This window comes from Hyperoodon ampullatus, assembly GCF_949752795.1.
Source record: "Hyperoodon ampullatus genome assembly, chromosome: 11".
NCBI classification, from domain to species: domain Eukaryota; kingdom Metazoa; phylum Chordata; class Mammalia; order Artiodactyla; family Ziphiidae; genus Hyperoodon; species Hyperoodon ampullatus.
In genome coordinates this window covers 91,571,895-91,593,215 of record NC_136924.1, presented here as the reverse complement: position 1 = coordinate 91,593,215, position 21,321 = coordinate 91,571,895, and the positions used below count along the sequence as shown (strand labels likewise).

General features: G+C 34.9%; 1 protein-coding gene across 2 annotated transcripts in view; it reads left to right on the top strand.

Annotated features, from left to right (window-relative positions):
• ATF7IP (activating transcription factor 7 interacting protein) overlaps positions 1 to 18,486 on the top strand; it is a gene marked incomplete at its 3' end in the record, with an annotated part of 63,160 nt that extends 44,674 nt beyond the window's left edge. For both annotated transcript variants that reach the window (XM_079715121.1, XM_079715120.1), the window contains exons 9-14: positions 4,419 to 4,483; positions 10,985 to 11,063; positions 12,642 to 12,797; positions 14,976 to 15,158; positions 16,734 to 16,846; positions 18,064 to 18,486. In XM_079715121.1, coding sequence (XP_079571247.1) covers positions 4,419 to 4,483; positions 10,985 to 11,063; positions 12,642 to 12,797; positions 14,976 to 15,158; positions 16,734 to 16,846; positions 18,064 to 18,486 — 1,019 coding nt within the window. The remainder of the gene's footprint in view (positions 1 to 4,418; positions 4,484 to 10,984; positions 11,064 to 12,641; positions 12,798 to 14,975; positions 15,159 to 16,733; positions 16,847 to 18,063) is intronic.
• Positions 18,487 to 21,321: the final 2,835 nt, after the last annotated feature.

Below are 21,321 nucleotides of genomic sequence, written 5' to 3'. Positions count from 1 at the left end.
GAAGTATTGCAAAAAGGAGAACTTGATTGCTCCTGTTTTTAAAATCTGTAAAACTCTATGTCTTCCTTGTTCTTCAAAAGCATACATTTTTTATGCATTCTTGAACTTGCTTATTCTTCATTTCTGATTTCACATTTATCCCCACTGCTTTTGGAAAGACAGGAAAGAGAGCCTGGGCATCATGTATATAATGAAATTGCTAATAGTATCTGTCTTACTGATGTAGGAAGTGACCATGGAATATAAGAAACAGATTATAAAGTACAAAATTACTCTTACAAGTGAGATATACAAGCCTTGTTTTTTTTAATTTCTCATGTAGTCTTCAGTAGTGTACTTGCCCTCTGAGTATATTTTCTCATAAAATAGTGATGGTGTTTCATAGAGTTATTGAGAGAATAAATGAATGGCAGCTAAAAATTAATATTGGACTGAAGCTGAACATCATCCTCATACAATTAACGTCTGGGATATAAGAGTAAATCTGAAATTTCAAATAGAATTATTAGTAGTATTTAAAATTAAATATTTGCATGGTACAGTAACCATATTTTTTGAGCATTATCTACTTTCACATCCTTATATGCTAAAGATGCTTACTTTTAATTGAGGCAGTGATTGAGCAAGATTTTGGGGGGTTACTTCATATTTCTCTATTTTTCTTCCAGTCATTACTGTTTTTTAATATGTCAGGTGGAAGATGATTATCATGGACATTCTTTTATGAGATTCTGGAGTTTTTCTTCTTTATGAAATTTTGAGCCTAGTTGACATTGTTTTTAATTCATGGTCACAAGATAAGATATATTCTTAAATATAGAACTTTCCCTGAAAGACCATGGCCTGAAAAGAAATAAATAACTTGAAAGATTATTTTGTTTAATGTTATGAATGCAAGTACCCTAAATACTTCTACAATATCAGAATTGTAATTCAGTTTCATTATCGTGTTAACATTGCATGAACATCTGTAGACACAAAAGTTATGTTTTCCCCAAAGTTATCTAGCTTAGTGCGCTTTATTAGTTGTAATGAGTGTTAGTCTGTTTTGTATTTATTTAATTACTTGACTGTCCTTGATTATTTTTGTATATAAAATTAATAGTTTTCCCCATTATTATTAATTAGAGCATCACTCTACTTTTGTGATAATATACATTTATACTTATACTTAAATTTTATATTTTAACATATTTAACACATTTATGTGTACTTTAATACATAAATTATGTTAAGGAGATCTTCATTTTGAGTTCTATTTAGAATGCTTACCTACTTTTGAAAGTAAATTATTAGATATTAACCACAAATGTTAATGATAAGCTTTGTTTTTATGTTGTTCATAATGTTAATTAGAATGAGATCCTATGAGATGATATGTTCTTTGATCATGCATAATTTTGGGGTGCCATAAATGGCATTAAAGTAGGCATTTAGCTATTGAGGCTTGCCAAAGCCTAAGCTGAAGCCAAATAGCAAATTTTGGCTAAATATGAAGGTTGAAGCCAAACTTTAATACATCCCTAATGTGATAAAGTAATTAATTAGTTTTAAATCCTATGCTTATGTAGGTTTTATTTACTTAGTGAGAACATACACTGTATAACTAGACAGCATGCAGTTGTATGTATTTTATGTACATATATCCCCATAGAGTAAGTCAATATTTTTTGTAAAATGTAAAGTAAAAATTGTCCTAAGGACTACTTGGATATTTAGAGACCAAATTATAGCTTATATCATTTATTCATAAAATATCAAATGTCTGTATTGTTCTAAAATCCTGCAGATACACAGAAGTGTACAAAATAGTCCCTATTCTAACCAAGCTCATAATCAAATACGGAACTTGGATATTAAATAAATAATTAATTATCAATGTGATGAGTGTAAAGATATGAAGGTTTCTGTGAGAGGATATGGGAGATCTGGGATGGTATGAGAATGGAGTGAATGGAAAGATGGTGGGAAATAAGGTTTTAAAGGATTTTTACAGAGAGGAAGGAGTGTGACATCCATGAACACTGGCTGCAGTGAGGGCAATGGATTAGAGGGGGAAAAACAGAGTTAGGGAGACCAGTTAGGAGGCTCTTGGAGTGATCTGGATGAGAGATGGTGCTTTAAAAATGATTTAAAGGTCTTGCATTGCATTCATTTTCATACCATTATCCAGCACTTACTGGGGTATACTAATTGGCACTCCTGTAAAACCTTTTTATTATTCTGGTAAAAATGCAGTGTTGGTAAAAAGTGACAATATCTTTTCAAAATAAAGAGATAGAGATGTTTCCCCTATGACAGAAAGAATTTGAGGTACAATTTTTGACTTTACACCCTGCCAATTTTTTTTTTCTTTTTTTTTGCGGTACGCGGGCCTCTCACTGTTGTGGCCTCCCATTGTGGAGCACAGGCTCCGGACGCGCATCAGCGGCCATGGCTCACGGGCCCAGCCGCTCCGCGGCATGTGGGATCTTCCCGGACCGGGGTACGAACCCGTGTCCCCTGCATCGGCAGGCGGACCCTCAACCACTGAGCCACCAGGGATGCCCCACCTTGCCAATTTTATTGCTTGATAGATTGATTTGTAACTTCTTACTTTCAGAATTTATCTAAAGTAGATATTATAGTAAAAGAAAACAAAAGATGCAGTGAGACTATAAAATGATTAAGAATCAAGAAAACAAGCAATCTGTAATAAAGGGGTAGGGGAAGTTAAGTGAAAATCTAGAATAAGGAATATTATTACAGCTGTGTGAATAATTAACTCTTTGTCCTGAGACAGTTACGTCAAAGAATCACTCTGGATAACAAAACTCTCATAGTTATTAGTATTTGTGTGTGTGTGTGTGTGTGTGTGTGTGTGTAAAGAAGTAAAACATTTTATTAAGCAGTCTAAATCTTCTCTGAATCTTGAGGATAATTGTATGAGGATATTTCAACAGAAAATAAAAATGAAGCTCCCTCACCTACTTTGCTTCTGAATTTACCTTTTATTTTCATTTGAAAATGAAAATGTCTTTTAAATCCAAATGAATGTATTCTGACATTGTATATATGTATTAAAAAATTGGTAGTAAATTGCTGATGTTTTGGTAATGTCATAAGTGTAATTTAATACTCAACCACGTAGGATCACTACCCTGGAATTTGTTTTTTATTAAGTAGTATTTCAAGAACTTCACAGTCCAGAACAGAAGCTGATTCATTGTAAATGAAGTAATTTTAAGGTATTAAAGATATGTATATATCTTTTGTAAGTTATACACATCTTAAATTATTTCCCTGCGATATTCCTTAGGTTAGAGTTATATACATATATATATATATATATATATATATATTCTTCCTACGAAAGGAACTAAGATAATTCAGATAGGGTAGTGAGAAATTGTAAGGGCCTCCTTTTACTTGCCTAGCCTAGAAAACCCTCTTTTTTAATAGGTAGATATTTTTCCTGATTTTTTTGACATACAGATTTCTATGTAGAAATACATGGTTCTGTCTCCTGTTTCTGTTTTGTTTTTTTTAATATAAATGGTTTACTTTATATGTGTGTTATGAAGATTTACAGATGAAAGGAGTGCCATATTTTGACCAACTTTTTTTTGACAAAAAGCAAGGATGGGATGTTTCAACATTAGAAAATTCCTATTACTATAATTAACCACATTACCAAAGAGAAAAAACTGATTAATCACCTCAGTAGATGCTCAAGACATTTGATATAATTTAATACCTTCTCTTTAGAAATTGAGGCAGAAAAACCTACTTGGTTTCTTTTCTGTGCTGTTTTTTCATTCAGCTATCTTTTTTACAACTATATAGTTATAGTTCTATACATCCAACTTTCATATGTATGTGTGTGCATGTGTGTGTACATGCATGCACACACATACATATGCCACAAACTCAACACAAGTTAATTGAAAACTGAATAAAGAAAAATCATCTGTGATTGACCTACTGAGATTATCCATGTATATTTCATCAGAATCACTGTTTGTAACTATTTTTCTAGTGAATTTATTACATTTTTGCCATGTTATTAAATTTTTTTTCTCCAAAGGTATATAGTATGGAAGGATTATATTTTATTTAACCATTCATGTTACAGCATTTAAGTTACACACGTCTTAAATTGTTTCCCTGCAATATTCCTTAGGTTAGAGTTAAAATTTCTGGTTAATGAGTATGTGAAGTGTTTTGATCTCTATTATGAATTTGTCCTTCTGAAAGGTTTTGTAGTGGTGGTCTATGAGAGGATCTATTTACATATGTAACATGTTGACAGACAAAAAAAAAAATTGGAGAAAATTAACATGAATTGTTGTATGTAAAGCAACCCATCCTTTCACATTTTGTAGGTGCCTTTAAGAATAGCTCTGAGTTTTGCTTTGTTTTGTTTTTTGACTCCTCAGAAAACCAGACAAACAAAACAATAGATGCTTCTGTTAATAAGAAAGCAGCTGATAGCACATCACAGGTAAGATTTTTCCTACCGTTTCAAAGTAAAATTCTAATTACAGTCCATAAGAGAATGAATTTCTATCAATATTCTTTGGTAAAATGAAAATTATTCTAAGTCTGTTTTTTACAACTGTCCAAAAATTTTCAAACAGCGTCTCTGTGTTGTTTGACAAGAATTGGGTTTTTTTGCTTAGTAATTCTCTTAGAAATAATATGTTTATTAACTGCTTGGATTATATATAATCGGCAGTCTAGTTGTTTTTCTTCATATATTGTGAAGTTTTAAGTCTCCATGTGTTATTTCTCCCTGGCCCATCTTTTTAAGAAGGTCTCACTGGTTTACCTCCCCCGCGGGGGTCCCCCCCCAATCCTCTGTCCTGCCATTGCCAACACACACAGAGACATCATTTTAGTTTCTTCAAAGCTGATCAGAGATAGCTTTTAGGGAAAGAAAATCTTGGTCTTTCTGATAGCTTATTAGCACTTTGCCCGTGCTGGTACTTTTTCATGTTAAATTTAAATCACTCAGGAATGGAGTAACTACTTTTTTCCTGTATTAAATTAACAATGTTCATCATACTTCTTTCACTATATGGCTTTAGGTGTAATAGATTTATAGGGAAGTCATTAGGTTGTTGATAGTCTAATTTTATTTTCTTCCCTTCCTCTTAATCATATCAAGAAATGCATATATTTTTCCTAGAAAAATAAAAAATCTTGAATAAGTCAGGCATGAATAAATTACATGAATTTTAAAACAAGGGCATAATGATCTTTAATTTTGACTGCTTCCCTTTAAAATGATGGATTTTTAACCAAAGGTAGGTGTACACCATGCTTTATAGAAAGCTATTAGAAATATTTTATTTCTTACAAATTTTAGCAGTCTTTTATGATATTAAAGATCAGAGTTTTGATTGCTTCTGAGGATGTCTTGTAGTAGCTATGTTTTTAATTAAAAGTATATGGAGTACTTTCTGGAAGACACATGGTATAGGAAATGTTGATATATTCAGTGACTTTTATGTAACATTTATAGGAAGTCTAGCCTTACTTTATAAAGTAAACCTAAAACTAAACAAAGAAATTACAAACAACTTTATTTCCCTCAGTAATTTTTTTTCTTGTTTGTCTGGACACACTAGGTAATGTTTCAAGACACGAAAATGGATATTGTAATGGCTGTGTTTTTATCTTGTTAAAAATGATGATTCTTCTAAAGTTGTACTGTCTAATGTGGTAGCCACTAATAACATGTTGGCCATTTAAATTAAAATTTAATTTAATTTAGCCTTAAATAAAAAATTTACTTCCTATATCACAGTCCCCCATTTCAAGGCTCAATAGCCAAATATAGCTAGTAACTACCATATTGGAAAACAAAGATATAGAACATTTTCATCATTGCAAAAAGTTATACTAGATGGCTGAAATAAAGTATATGTAATATTGTAAACATCTAGGTGAAATTAAAATTGATATAAAAGTTTGCTATACTTTTAAAATTCTTTACTTAAAAATATCCTTTTTAAATTAAAGAAAAACAACAAAACAAAATAATATAAAATCCAGTCACACCCAGCTGCTTATTATGTTCTAGAAATTCTAAAACATCATGTGTTACTCCCCACTTGACAGGTTTTAGAATCTAAAATGTTTTACTTTACATTGTATTGTATAACTTACATTTTGATGAACCAGCTTGTACCAGTCGATCCAAAAGACGCCTGAAATAGTAAGTGACTGCATCAGGTAGCAAAGAGACAGTGCAACCAAATATTAAGTTCTCAGTGGTTATTTTATTTGGCTTACAGGAAGAGTAATTCAATACCATTGTATGAAAAACACATACAAGTAGCATGACTAGGGAGCTAACCTGCCAAAGTCATGCCTGTTCAAAAAAAGCAAGATTTTCAGCTTTGAATGATTTCAGTTATGGATTTAAATAATAAATATGATATGCAAGTTTTATTATATAATAAGAAACCATTTTGGAAATATATAGGTGCTGCCAGTTATAAATTGATGCTTCACTGGCTCTTTTGGGTTACACATAAAATTTTTGTTGTTGTGCTGAATACCTTGATTAAGGTAACACTTGTTTTTTTGGGTTTTTTAATAAATTTATTCATTTTATTTATTTATTTTTGGCTGCGTTGGGTTTTCGTTGCTGCGCGCAGGCCTTCTCTAGTTGCGGCGAGCGGGGGCTACTCTCCCTTGCATGGACTTCTCATTGCTGTGGCCTCTCCCGTTGCGGAGCACGGGCCCTAGGCGTGCAGGCCTCAGTAGTTGTGGCACGCGGGCTCAGTAGTTGTGGTGCACGGGCTCAGCCGCTCCGCGGCACGTGGGATCCTCAGGGACCAGAGCTCGAACCCGCATCCCCTGCATTGGCAGGCGGACTACCAACCACTGCGCCACCAAGGAAGCCCCAACACTATTGTTTTTTGAAGATATATTAAGAAATTATCGTTAGGTTTTTCCCCTGTATGTTGCTTAGTAGCAAGTAGAATCTGGTATGAAACAGGTAGCTTGTGATTCTTTAGACTGTTAACTTTCTAAGTATACTCTACCAACTTCTTTTTTCTCTGCCAAATCTTACTTAGTTGTACTTCTGAACACTTTAAGGCTATTATAAATTAGAAGGAATCTGGATGGCTTGTATGGAAATGATCATTGTTCAGACATAGCTAATTTGAAAATGATTAAATGTGTAAAATATTCTCTGTAGTCCTTGAATGAAGATTTCTCTAATGTCCTCCAAATAAGTATTTATTAACATATTCCATATAATGAGTTATTACTACATATTTTATTCATAGATCTCATTTCATACAGTACATTACTAATATATTTCATATGGTGAAAAAAATTATTTATTCAAAGTATCATCATATGTTGTAAAACAGTATACAAATATTTTTCTGCCGCATCTGTAGTTTTATATTACTTTTTTGAGGGACTCAAGATCAGCCTCAATTTTGTTGATTTGCTATGAGTACTTATAAGACCTGTGACAGGTTATACTCATGGTTATGGTTTATCACAGCAAAAGGTAGAGAGCAAAAACAGCAGGAAAAATATATGCATCAAGTGGGATTAAGTGCGGTCAGGCTGAGGCTTCCATGTTCTCTCCTATCCAGCACTGCACAGGATGTGCTGTCTCTCTGATTATTAACTGCAGGGACATGTGCCAATAGCCTTTGCCCAGAGAAGCCTGACTATCAGGGTCTGAGCTGACTATACAGCTGCGTCTTTCTTTGTAACCAGCCATGGCAGTCAAAACTCAGGACCCCAACAATGAAACCAGGTGTGCATCGTCAGACTTGATGTTTGTGCAAGTCAATCCTGATAAGCCAGTATGACGCTGTTTAAGGTGTACATAAGAAAATTATCATTTATTAATGTAAACTTTCTAAGCGTCACATTCCTGGTAGCCAACCAAGCCTGACTGTAGTTCCCAGGTCCCCTTGGAGAGGTGTGTGGAGTGAACAACCAGGTCTTCTGTATTAATAACTTCCCTTGCAATTGTTGAAGTGCCCTACTCTAGCCTTTCAAATATGTTCTAGTTATTGCCTTTCAAATATGTCTTGTTATTTGTTTCAGTAAAAAAAAAAAAAAACCCAAAACCCTACAAAGCCAGTATCTTTGCTTTCTTGAAATTTTCTTAGTGTTCACTTAATGAGAGTGGTCTCATTTGGGGGAAGGACACATGATTAAGTAACTTTTTTTTTTTTTGCGGTACGCGGGCCTCTCACCGTTGTGGCCCCTCCCATTGCGGAGCACAGGCTCCGGACGTGCAGGCTCAGTGGCCATGGCTCACGGGCCCAGCCGCTCCACGGCATGTGGGATCTTCCCGGACCGGGGCACGAACCTGCGTCCCCGGCATCGGCAGGCGGACTCTCAACCACTGCGCCACCAGGGAAGCCCTTTTTTTTTCTTTCTTTCTTTCTTTTTTTTTTTTTGTGGTACGCGGGCCTCTCACTGTTGTGGCCTTTCTTGCGGAGCACAGGCTCTGGACGTGCAGGCTCAGCGGCCATGGCTCACGGGCCCAGCCGCACCCTGGCATGTGGGATCCTCCCGGACCGGGGCACGAACCCTGTTCCCTGCATCGGCAGGTGGACTCTCAACCACTGCGCCACCAGGGAAGCCCTAAAGTGTTTTTTAATCATTTCAGATTGAGTAATTCTGTAATGTGTGTAAATGCAGATATAGGCATGTAATGTCTCTGATTACATAAGTTTTCTCAGAATTGATGGCAGAAAAAATGTGAAGATACATAAATTTGCACATAGTGGCATAGAAATAATAAGCTCTAGAGTCAGACAGTGGCTCCTGTCACTTAATAATGTGTAAGCCTTGAATAAGTTATCTAACACCTTGATTTCTTACTTATAAAATACGGCTAATGCTGGTCTCAACCTCAGGATTATTGTAAAGATTAAATTTGTTAATGAATGTATTGATAAAACACTTAGCACAGAGCCTGATGGGAAAAGTGCCAGCTATCATGACTGTCTTATAATTGCTGTTAATAGTTATTGAAATAATTCAATTTTATTTCTCAAGAAGAAAATATAACCAGGAAACTACCTGTACTATGTGATAATAGATGAATTTTATCAGTCAGGTTATAAATAAATATAATGTAGATTAGATCATTGATTATAGATCTTCTCTTCCTATTAGATTATACATTATAGAAAAATATGCACCTTATAATAGAGCATATTATAATAGAGCATCAAAACGTGAGTGAAAACAATAAAAGAAATAGACAAATTGACTCTTATCGTTATAAGGTTTACCTCTTTATATGTTGTCTAACATTAGTGTGATTACAACAGTTTTTTTATGCTTGCTTTTTTTAGTGTGTTTGTGTATTTGTATTTAAAGTGAGTATCTAGGAGAAGAAAACTAGTTATTTCTTGATTTCTTGATATATTATTTCACCTGACAATCCCTAATTTTGATAGGAAAAATTTCATTCCATTTAGTTAGTATAGTCGTTGATATGGTTGAATTTAGGTCCGCTGTTCTGTAACTTTAAAAATATGTCATCTATTTTTTTGTTTCTGAGTACTTTTTTCCTACATTTATTTTGTGTTGATTTTTTAATACTCTTAATTTTTCTGTTGTCTTCCTGTTTTTTCATATGTTTGCATGTTTGTGTAGTAATTTTTGATGAATTTAAAAACTTAATTTTAAAAGTGGACCTTATTTTGAAAAGTGGACCTTATAGATCTGTTGTAGCAAGTGGATTCTGTTATATTCTTCAACTTTTCATTTTGGATTTTTCAGATTTGTGATGTTTGTAAACAAGTCATTTTCTATGAAGTCATTATCAAAGAAAGGTTTATAAGTGTAAGATTTAGAATTACATCACTGTGTTTGGATTTGGCCTGAATATCTAACATCAAAGAATTATTTTCTTTAATTTTGCAAAATTGGAGTTTTATAGATGAAAGCCTTAATCATTTGGAGTTGATATATCATAAAGTAATTATGATTAGCATTTATTAAGCAGTTACCATGTGTCATGCCTGGTGTTAAGCTCTTTGTATGCATATTTGGATTAATCCTTATAATAGACTTCATATCCAAATTTTGGAAGTTGAGGAAATGTCCTTTTAACATAAATTCACATAGCTTGTATGTGTTGGAACTAAAAGATGCACTCAGTCTTTTTGACTTGAAGATCTTGGCTCGTTAGGTCTGTTTTGTACTGCTTTCCTTTTTTGTTGCTATTATATAGTTAAAAAAATTTTAAATTACACTTCTAATGATTTTGGACAGTGGGTGGACTTCAGTCAAATTAGATGGCAGTTGATTATAGCATATCATATCCTATCATACGACAGCATTCTTCAGGGAAAAAAATATTTTATGTAACCTAATTCTGGCTTTAAAGTTGCCTTCGGTGTTTTTGTGAATTAACGTTGATAATTTAGTATAGGATTGGTCAACATTTAAATGTTAGAAAATGGATTGTATGGGACTTTACTGACAGTCCAGTGGTTGAGACTTCGCCTTCCAATGCGGGGGGTGTGGGTTCAATCCCTCGTCGGGGAGATGGGATCCCACATGCCTCGAGGCCAAAAACCAAGGCGTAAAACAGAGGCAATATTGTAACAGACTCAGCAAAGGCTTTAAAAATGATCCACATCAAAAAAAAAAAAAGAGAAAAAGTTTAAAAAAAAAAGAAAATGAATTGTTTACATTTAATCACTTAACGCACTTGATCGTCACCTTAATAGCTCTATGCAATTGACAGTGTAATTTTTTTTAAAAAAGAATTTATTGTGAAAAGATTTCAAAGTTATTTTTTATGTGGCAGATATTTAGCTCATGAGTATCCTTGGGTCATTTATCTGACACACACTCTTTCTTCAGGTAAAGCCATTTAGGTGTCCAGATTGAACCAGGCTATGCATTATCCTTGTTTCCCCTCAGTATTATTTTATTTTCCTTATGTCTGCCAGAGTTTCCTTTGCAAAATGCAGATGTTTTGTTTTTTCAGAGTGGAAAAGCCACAGGCAACGATTCAGGTGGGGTCATTGATCTGACAATGGATGATGAAGAGAGTGGAGCTTCACAAGGTACTTAACTATAAGTAATCACACTAAGGAATGCTTTGATACCATTTTTCTCTCTTAATCCATTATATTCAGTGAATACAGATCTCTACCCCATTATTTGTGTCCTTTTTAGAAAGAGGGTCTTTAAGATTAGAATTAAAAAATAGAAATCAAATCTTGAATGTATATGAACAAGGAATAAAGGAAAACAGAGCAACTAGGAGCATATTTGACTGTGGAACACCTGTCCTTTCTTATCTGTTACTTCACTTGATCCTTACAATAACCCTATATTGCTCATTTTAGAGTTGAGGATAGATTCAGAGTGCAAATTAAACCCAAGTCTTTTGACTTTAAATTAAATGCTTTTTCCGTGTGTGTGTGTATTTTAATGTCGATGTTAAATGAAAGTAATGTTAAAAACCATGCACACCCAGAATTCTCAATATTATTCTGAGTTATAATATTTAGAAATTATATTGGCTAGATATTAATCAATATTCCCAGTTGTTCTTCCACAGTGTTAATAGGTGTTCTGTGAATAAAAATTCATGGTTAAATATGCTTGGAAAATGCTGAGTTAAAATTATATGGATTTTTTCCTTAATACAGATTTCTCTGAGGCTTTGCTATGCTAATTTACAGTGTAAATCTCCAAGAATGATTCAAGCTATAAAGTATTTCTCAGACTTATTTGAGAATAACTGTTCACAGACATATTTGTAAAACTTTGTGGTGGTAATTATATAATACATGTGGAAAATCTAATAGGATCAGGTGCTAATTATTTTACCTTAAAGACATTAAATTTTTTTAAAAACTAAAGATTTTTAAAAATTACATTTTAGGGAATAAGATAGTTAAGTTGGTTTTAGGAAAACAAAATTAAGTAGCTATACAATTCATTATGTGACATTAAAGTCAATTTTTTTTTTTTTTTGTATAAAACTGATGTAAAATTGGAAGGTTTGTGCCATCATTTGTCAGGGTTGAATTCATGCCCGTTTGATTATTGTTTAAAAGTTTCAGATTTTCTGTATTGCTTTTACTATTTTTTTTAATAGAGAAATCTTAATGGAAGGAATTTTCTAGCGCACAAAAATAAATACAGGTTATTTTTGAGAAGACACAGGTAAGGCTGGTTCTAGATAAAAAAGTAAAGTGAGCAAAGTTTGTTATCAGTGCTCTTGCCAGTTGCCTTTCTATCTCCCCTGCCTCTTGGAGTCTCTTTCCATTGCCCCACCACTGAGTGTTACTTAAATTCTCCCATCTAAAGTGCATTGTTCTTCATCAGCACTCAAGTATTAAAGTAGCAGTTGCTAAAGCCTTAAATTTGTTGTATTGAGTTAGAAGTAGGATTCTTTCATTAAAAAAAAAAAAGTAAAACTGTGTTTTCTTTAAATGTGAATTAGAATCTGTGATAGAGCCAACAGTGAATTGTTTAGGTCCTGACTTGGTTTTCAAATTGTCAAAAGTACACTTAATTAAAATACAAAGAAATTGTTCTCTTAGGGGTAAATGTGACTGAATGGCAAGGATAAACTTGTATTCCTAATTTTTTTCTATCAATAATCATATTGTCTCACTTTTAATTAACAGACCCTAAAAAGATAAATCACACTCCTGTGTCAGCCATGAGCTCTTCTCAGCCTATATCTCGACCACTGCAACCCATCCAGCCAGCACCGCCTCTTCAGCCATCTGGGGTGCCAACAAGTGGACCATCTCAGACAACCATACACTTACTACCTACAGGTAAATGTGCTGAATCACTAAGCTGAAACTTTAGTTTTAAAGCCTGCAGTGAAATATGACTATGAAATTGAGTGGAAAGATTAGACAGAAAATTAGCTCATTTAGGTAAATACCAGTGAGCGTGATTGCTGGATCATACGGGAAGAATACGTTTGGTTTTGTGAGACACTGCCAAAGTGTCTTCCAGAGTGGCTGTACCATTTTGCATTTCTGCCAGCAATGAGTGTGAGGAACTGTTGCTCCACATCCAGCATTTGGTATTGTCAGTGTTTTAGATTTTCACCATTCTAAGAGGTGTATTGGAATCTCATTGGTATTTCCTTTGCATCTCCCTAATGACATGTTATGTTGAGTATCTTTTCGTGTGCTTGTTTGTCATCTGTTATCTTCTTTAGTGAGGTGTCTGTTCAGATTCTTTGTCCACTTTTTAATCGTGTTGTTCATTTTCTTATTGTTGATTTTTAGGAGTTCTTTGTATGTTTTGGATAATAGTCCTTTATCAAATATGTCTTTTGCAGATATTTTGTCCCAGTCTGTGGCTTGTCTTCTCATTCCCTTGGATTTTAACTCTAATTATGTTAGTAATAAGTTATAAAAACTATAAACTATTTTAAAAAAAGATCAGACAGAAAATTAAGAATAGTCACTGTTATTTTGAAGGCAATGTATGTTTTTGAATGCAGTATGACTTAATTTCGTGGACAGTCTTAAGTAGCAGCACTGATACAGAATAGTTATAAAGAAGAGTTCAGTTATATATGTCTTTGTCATCTGCCACTGGAAACAGCAGAAATGAATATAGTTTCTCTGGAAGGGATGAGTGTAATGATTCATTCTGATTATAACCAAGAAGTTATAATTGACTGATCAAACAAGAATTTTTAAATGATTCTTAACTAGAAATAGTTTTAACTGGCCTAACACTACTGTTAGAACCACTAATATTTTACCTGCTACCTCTCAAGAAACTATAAATCAGACATTTTCAAGATGTAGCCTGTATCTCCTAATCTGTTTGGAAGCCAATCAAGACAGGTTGTCTTCTTCAAAAAATAGCCTATTGCTTAAGGGATTTATCTGCAAAATGCTTATATAAGCACTCTTCTCATTAAGGTATATACATTGAGCTCACATGGAATTTGATCCAGTGAAATAAATTAAAATGTCAGTCACCTAATTTAGATAATTTAGAAGGAAATGTCATTATGCAAACCCATGAACAATATAGATAGTAAAATGGGGAATAAGGAGATGAAGAGATAAGTATTCCTCCTCGTATACTTTACTTTTTTCCTCTTTCGAAAGACTCACGTTGAAAGTTAGGATATGTAAAGACTAAGCAATCTCTTTATTATATCCAGTGTTTACCTCCAAATTTATTTTATTATACAGCCCACTTTTCCATATGAAAGTATATTTATTATTGATTTTTATTATATAGTTAATATGTGGTCATTTGTAAAATGTAATTCTAATTCAGAGAGTTATTAACAAGAAACTGTTAACTCCTGAAATCATTACTGTACTTCCATGCTGTCAGTGAACGTTTAGGACTCATATTTTGATAAATATGTGTTAATATCACTCAAGGCATTAATGCTCTCTGGAACATACATTAGGCGGAATGCCATAGTAGAGAAGGAAGAAGCCTGTATTTTAGTGGGTGTTTTATTGTTTTGAGTAAGAGATGGTTTGGCTCATCTGAAGAAAATGTCAATTATAATAGCCAGTTTTTTTGAACTGTGGGAACACAGAGTTACTCTCTTGGATTTATACCCATCGGTAGAAGGCCTGGAGGGCCGAAAGTTCCACTCTGCTAAGAATAATTTAACACTGAGGAAGGGAAAATGTACTCTTTTAAATCACTCCTATAAGATCATACTCTCAGGGTCTAAACCCTTTCTTCATCTTCACTTGCTTATTTATCTAGTTAAACTAGAGTAGGAAGGGCATTGGACCTGGTTGAGGTACTCTTTTCTTCTGAAGCTTGGATTGTAGTAATATTAATTTTGATTGGCCCTATCATTCTTAGCTTTCACGATTATAAAAGGAGACGCTTGTCTCTATTTCTCTTTATTATAGTAAATCAGATTTTGTATAAAGTTAATTATCATTTAATACTGTTTACTTAGCATAGAATTTACTGCATTTTTAATATATTTTTCTGCTTTTCATTAGCTCCAACCACCGTGAATGTAACGCATCGTCCAGTAACTCAGGTGACCACGAGGCTCCCTGTACCAAGAGCTCCTGCAAACCATCAAGTGGTTTATACAGCTCTCCCCGCACCACCAGCTCAGGCTCCCCTGCGAGGAACTGTTATGCAGGCTCCTGCTGTTCGGCAGGTCAATCCCCAAAATAGTAAGAGACTCTTTTCCTGTATATGGCTCCAAGTTACTTGTAGTTCTTTAGCACTTAGCTGGAGTAGCTTATATTGACATTAGATTTAGCAAAAAGTGCTAAATATCATATTAAAACTATTATTAATTCATTTTTCTTCCCTTAGGGGAGTCAACCAGAAAAATTGGACTTGTATATTATATGATATGTGTTCTGGGTGTTGTCTTCAATTTAATTATTTATGGCCTGTACTATCATAGTACCCTATTTGATGTTGGTCTGTACTCTATTAAGAGACACCTTGCCTAGTTAAAGTGGGAATGATCAATTGTGACTTAGCCCAGATGGAGATAATGGTAAAAGATAGCCTCCAATGAGATAGTCTTAAAGGTATGGGAAGTGGCTGAGAAATAAAAGATGGGAAAATGTTAAAGGTAACTTGTAATTTCCATATGTATATGTATGTATATAAATGGAAAATATATATATATATATATATATATATATATATTTAAAATAAATATAAAATAAACTCCCCACCAGCCTAAGAAACAGAGCTTTATCGGTATCCCAAAGTCTACTATATGCCCACCCTTAACTGCATCCCTCTCCCTTTCTATCAGAGGTAACCATCATCCTGACTTACCTTCTGTCTTTCTGTATGGTTTTGCAATCTATATATGTATCACTAAAAATATTTAGTTTTGCAAAATTTAATAGCAAGGGCAAATCCAGCTGTTTAAAGAAACTTCAGTAATGCCATTATTAGGTGATGGCTTCTAGGAGAAAATAAACTAAGCAGAGTCTTTGGTTCACATTCTGGCTTCAGCTTTCTCAAGTTTACAAGACCTTTCTCTGGGGAAATCAGTCAACAGTGTCATGAATGAATTCTGGGAAACTGGGCTCACCCCAGTCAGGGTACATGGCGGTACTGAATATATGGCAGGAATATGGTTGAGGCGTAGGTGGCTTCTAAATTTTCTGCTTTTGTTGCCCTGATGTATGTCAGAAGAGTTTTCTGTTGGATGAAATGAGTATCCTCAGCTGATCAGCAGGGCATGGAAAGAAAGAGGAACCTCAGTAACACAAGGCAAGGATAACTGGCTTGTCCTGGAGGCGGCCGAGATCTTTGTGAAGATAGCTTCAAGGTTTCTCTCTTTAGAGTCACACTGCTCCATTCTGACATGTTTGCCTTGTACATGTCCACCTCCAGTGTTTCAGCGTTCTAGGATTTTTGGTTATAGTCCTTTTGGTAGGGACTGCATTTATTTCTCTCCTGTGCTGGATCTCCTGTTCACTGTGTCTCCTGTTTTCCTCTTTCTTGATTTTCTCTCTCATTTGGGGAGTATATATCCTCCAGTGGCTACTTGAGGAGTTCACGGAGGTAGATTTTATTTTGGTAGCTCGCGTATGTGAGGATTTCTTTATCCTCGTGCTCAGATAATACTTTAGCTGAGTATAGACTTATAGGAAAAATAGAAATATTTTTCCTTTTGAATTTTAAAAACATCACTTTACTGATTTTAAATGTTTAATTCAGTGTTCTACCAAATTTGGAATAGAATTCTGATTTTGTCACTGAATTTTCTTTTATAGGTGTTACAGTTCGAGTGCCTCAAGCAACTACATATGTTGTAAACAATGGATTAACCCTGGGATCAACAGGACCTCAGCTCACAGTGCATCACCGACCACCACAAGTGCATACTGTAAGTGTGGATGCTTGGTTTCACAAAATTCTCGCCTGTAAAGCCGTCAGATATCATTGCAGTTGGCACTTTTTTCTTTAAACTGGTTATATCAAAAGGAAATGACAGGTCTTCTGTGTCTCCAGAAGTTTATTGAAGAAAGTAGACCTTAGCATTGTGAGCACATGTTGGTAGGGAATGATGGTTGAGGATGATTGAGTTTGCTTGTGGTGGTGAACAGCGTATAAGAAGGGCCCACATCTGGGGCATGCAAAGTGGAGCAGACCATTTTAAACTCATGGTTACATTAAAAAGAGCATTTCTGAGTATTAAAAAGGATATTTTTAAAAGTATCTTTTCATGTTCTAACTTTAGTTTTCATTTAATACCTTTATTATAGGTATGGCAGCTCATGTACAGAGGGGTTGAGTAACCAGCCCAAGGTCATACCTCATACATTTTCGTCATCTGGCCTTAACTTACCTTTCCAAATGTGTATGTTCTTCTTCACATACCCGATATCTAAATAAAAGTTAATACTTGTTTTTGCCCATAAATCCCCTCTCTTGCCTATCCCCATGCCCTTGCTCATGCTTTTACCTACTGGCAGAAAGGTCCGTGACTATTTCTACATTTCTAAATTCTATCTTTCACAGTCCAATATAAATGTCACCTTTTTCATGCTGACCGAGAACAAAATATACATTCAGCGTTAAATGTGCTTACTTATAAGAATACGCTGCTGTCTTTATATGGAAAAGCAGTTTGAAAATGAAAGTAGAGTTGATACTCAAATTTTACATGATAGACTTCCACACGTTATTTTAAAATGTTAAAAAAATAAATAAAAATAAAAATAAAAATGTTATGTTATATTAAAATAAGTATCTGTAGTACAGATCATCAAATCATAAATTATTTTGTTAGAAGTAGATGCTTATTTCAGTTTTTATCAAGATGATGTTCCATCAGCAAGGGCTTTTGTTTCCCAAGGAAAACTCAGGATTTTAGACCTCGAACGTAGAGTGGGAGGAACCTTAGCTCTCATCGTGCGGGGCGTTACTGGTTACAGATCACCAACTAGAACTTGCCGGAAATGGCATGGGGTCTGGTGTCTCCCAGGGTCCTTGGTGCAAGGTGAAGCCCCTCTAAATGTTCTCTAGGATGCTGTGCTCTGCCTTCAGCAGCGGCCCTCTTGGTGGCCATTATAAACTGGCGTGTGCCTCTTCCTCCTCTAGGAGCCCCCCTCACGCCCTGTGCACCCGGCGCCCTTACCAGAAGCCCCGCAGCCGCAGCGCCTGCCCCCAGAGGCCGCCAGCACGTCTCCGCCTCAGAAGCCGCACTTGAAGTTAGCCCGGGTGCAGAGTCAAAACGGCATCGTGCTGTCCTGGAGCGTCCTCGAGGTGGACAGAAGCTGTGCCGCCGTCGACAGCTACCACCTGTATGCCTACCATGAGGAGCCCAGTGCCACTGTGCCCTCCCAGTGGAAGAAGATTGGAGAAGTAAAGGCGCTTCCCTTGCCCATGGCATGCACTCTCACCCAGTTTGTATCTGGAAGCAAATACTACTTTGCAGTACGAGCCAAGGATATTTATGGACGTTTTGGACCTTTCTGTGACCCTCAGTCAACGGATGTGATCTCTTCTTCCCAGAGCAGTTAAACCTTGGAGCCTTTATCTCTTCCTCTTTCTTCAAAAGTTCCACTTTTGGGTCTCGCTTTAATCTTGTGCATGAAACCCATTGTAAGATCCACACTGTGCAAGATTTCTTGGACAGATGTGTATATACATTACATTTGTTTATAATCAGAGTAAACTCAGCCCATAAAGCAGAATCTTTTCCTGAACAATTCAAGCTTCAAGGTTTTGAAATGTAAATGTGCACCTTGCTTTATTTAGTTTTGAGGCTGGGGTATATGTGTGGGTGTTTGTGCTTTTCTGTATTTATATGTTTATTGCAGTGGAATCTCCCATTTTCATTCTCAAATTTACCTCTCTTCCAGTGTGAAGTAAGTAGATCAAAGGATTTGAGGTATGTATCTGGCATGATTCTGCTTCTCAGAGATCTGTAGGTTCATAGATAAGTGATTTAAACTGAATCTAAATGGAACCCAAAGAAAAAATAAAAAGCAAAATGGTTAAATAGTTTAAAATAGGTTAATTTGAACACAGGAAAGGATCTGTTCATCTTTTCTTTTGTCTCTCCTGGGTTGTCAGTTAGATGAAAAAGATCTGCAATGGGCCCTCCCTTTTCTAATCTGGTTTTTCCATTTATTTTGTGCCTTAGAGATTAACGACAAAAGTAAACAGGGCCATTTGTCCGTTATTATTTACTCTTCCCTGACAGCCTTTCACCCTCATTTCTTCTTTATCTCCACCAAACGTAGCACATCTCCCTCAAGTAAATTTTAGACCAAGCCTTTTATAAATAGTCTCATCAGTGACATCACTACATTTAACTCCAAAAATTTGACTTGCTCTTTTCTTCCAAGAATATAAATGCTTTTTATTTTTGGACCACGTTGTGTAAGAAAATTTTCCTTCAAATATATTTTGGTATCTGTGTTGCACAAGGTTTTAGAGATGATGAAAGCAATTCTAGTTGTACCTTATCACCCAAAGCATAGTATTCTTTCAAAGGAAGTAAATAGTAAAATTCACAAAATACAGTGAGTAAACTATCAAAGGGAAAGCTCCATTTCTTCTTTATTCTCCTATCATTCTTCCTGTCTTCATCTTTGAACTTTGTTTTGATGGTGCTAAGTTTTGTCTGATTTACTGTATGTCAGATTTGGATAGGATTTTAAAGTATATCCTTTGGAGTCATTTTATGTAACAATTAGATATAACTTCTGTGCATCTCTGTTGTTCTTCAAAGTTTTAATCAAGTTCAGCTGAGGTCATGGATTTTCATTATGAGTGCCAGCTATACGTGGTATCAGGTACATGTTTGAGCGTAGATAGCTTAAGACAGGAGAGCTGGTGTAATTTGGGGGGTGAGAGTGTGGTTGGCCATACTTGGAAAGGAATTTGTGGCGTTTGTGAAACAAATTTTCAAGTCATCTTCCCATATCATATTTGAATTCATACTCCTACCTTCTTAAATAAGTTAGTCATTCATTTTTCCTGGAATTATAAAGCGGGAGCTATGGCTTCAATATTATTGCTGCTTTGTTTGCAACTTCGGTGGCTTGTAATAAGGAAGCATTCTAGTTGTAAAGAAACTCTTTAGAGGCTTTTACCGGTCAGTGTACTGTCATGTTGGGTGTGAAGTTTGATTGATGCTGAAGAAAGCCTACAGACTGCCAAAAGTAAATCCAAAATCTTCCTTTTGCTTTCAGAAAATGAGACCACAATAAGAAAGTTTCCACTAATCGTATTTGCCAACCAACTATGTAGACGTTACTCATTCTAGGACTAATGATGATGGTAAAGAAGTTGCCAATGTCATGCCAATTAAACTTTAAAGGGAGAAATTGATGATCTTCTAGATGTGTGTGAGCACCTATCATATATCTGCATGTATATATGTTTTTACCTGCAATGGTTGCAGTGTTGATTATGTGTTCAAGATCATTCCTGTCTACAGAATAGAAAGCCCACGTTCAAAATTGTTCTTTATTGACCGGTTTTGTGGTCACTTGATAATAATTTGCTTACCTAGCCTAGAAAGGTTCCCTTGGTGAACGTTTTTTATTTATATTCACTAATCCCTTTTTTTTTTTTAAAGCTTTCATAGCATTATATAATCAGGTGAAGAAAGCCCAGTAGAATGAAAATATAATTTTAGCCTATATTGTGTCATTTCTGTCAGAGAAAAAAAAATACTTAAAATAGTAACCCTAAAAATAGATTTTCTACAGTAAAATAAAACTGTTTATTACAGGTGGTGGAGGGAAGGTACAAAGAGAATTTGTGATTATTTGAGGGAAAAGATATTATAAGATGGTCTCCTTCAGTTAGCCTGCCATGGGATTTATAGGCAACAGCTATATTGGAGTTACTTATGGGTGCTAGGCTAGAACTCTAGGCTTTTATTTGGGGCAGGTTTTAATGTTGAGGAGTGCTTTCTTTTTGTTTGGTTTGTTTCTTTGGGGACAGAGAATGGAGGACTCAACTAGAAATAGCTACTGGTTACAGATTTTTTTAATAGCAGTTCACACTCCATGGTACCTTTTTTTAATTTCACAATATCTTTTCACAGAGTGTTATAAATAAGCTTGATAACCCCATTTTGGGAATGCAAGTTTGCTACCTTTTTAGCCTGACAATACTTGTGTAAGTATTGCCTTATTGGAAATCCTGGAAACTTCTGATACTTCAACCTGAAATACAGGATGTTTATATGACATTTAAAGGTAACTGTGATGTTTGTTACTCTCTACTTTGCACTTTGTCAGAGTAATCTTCACCCTGTTTTAAGTGTAAGCCTCACATTTTAAAATTATGTTCTTGCCAGTAAATTTATAAATTACATACAAAGACATCTGTTGTTAA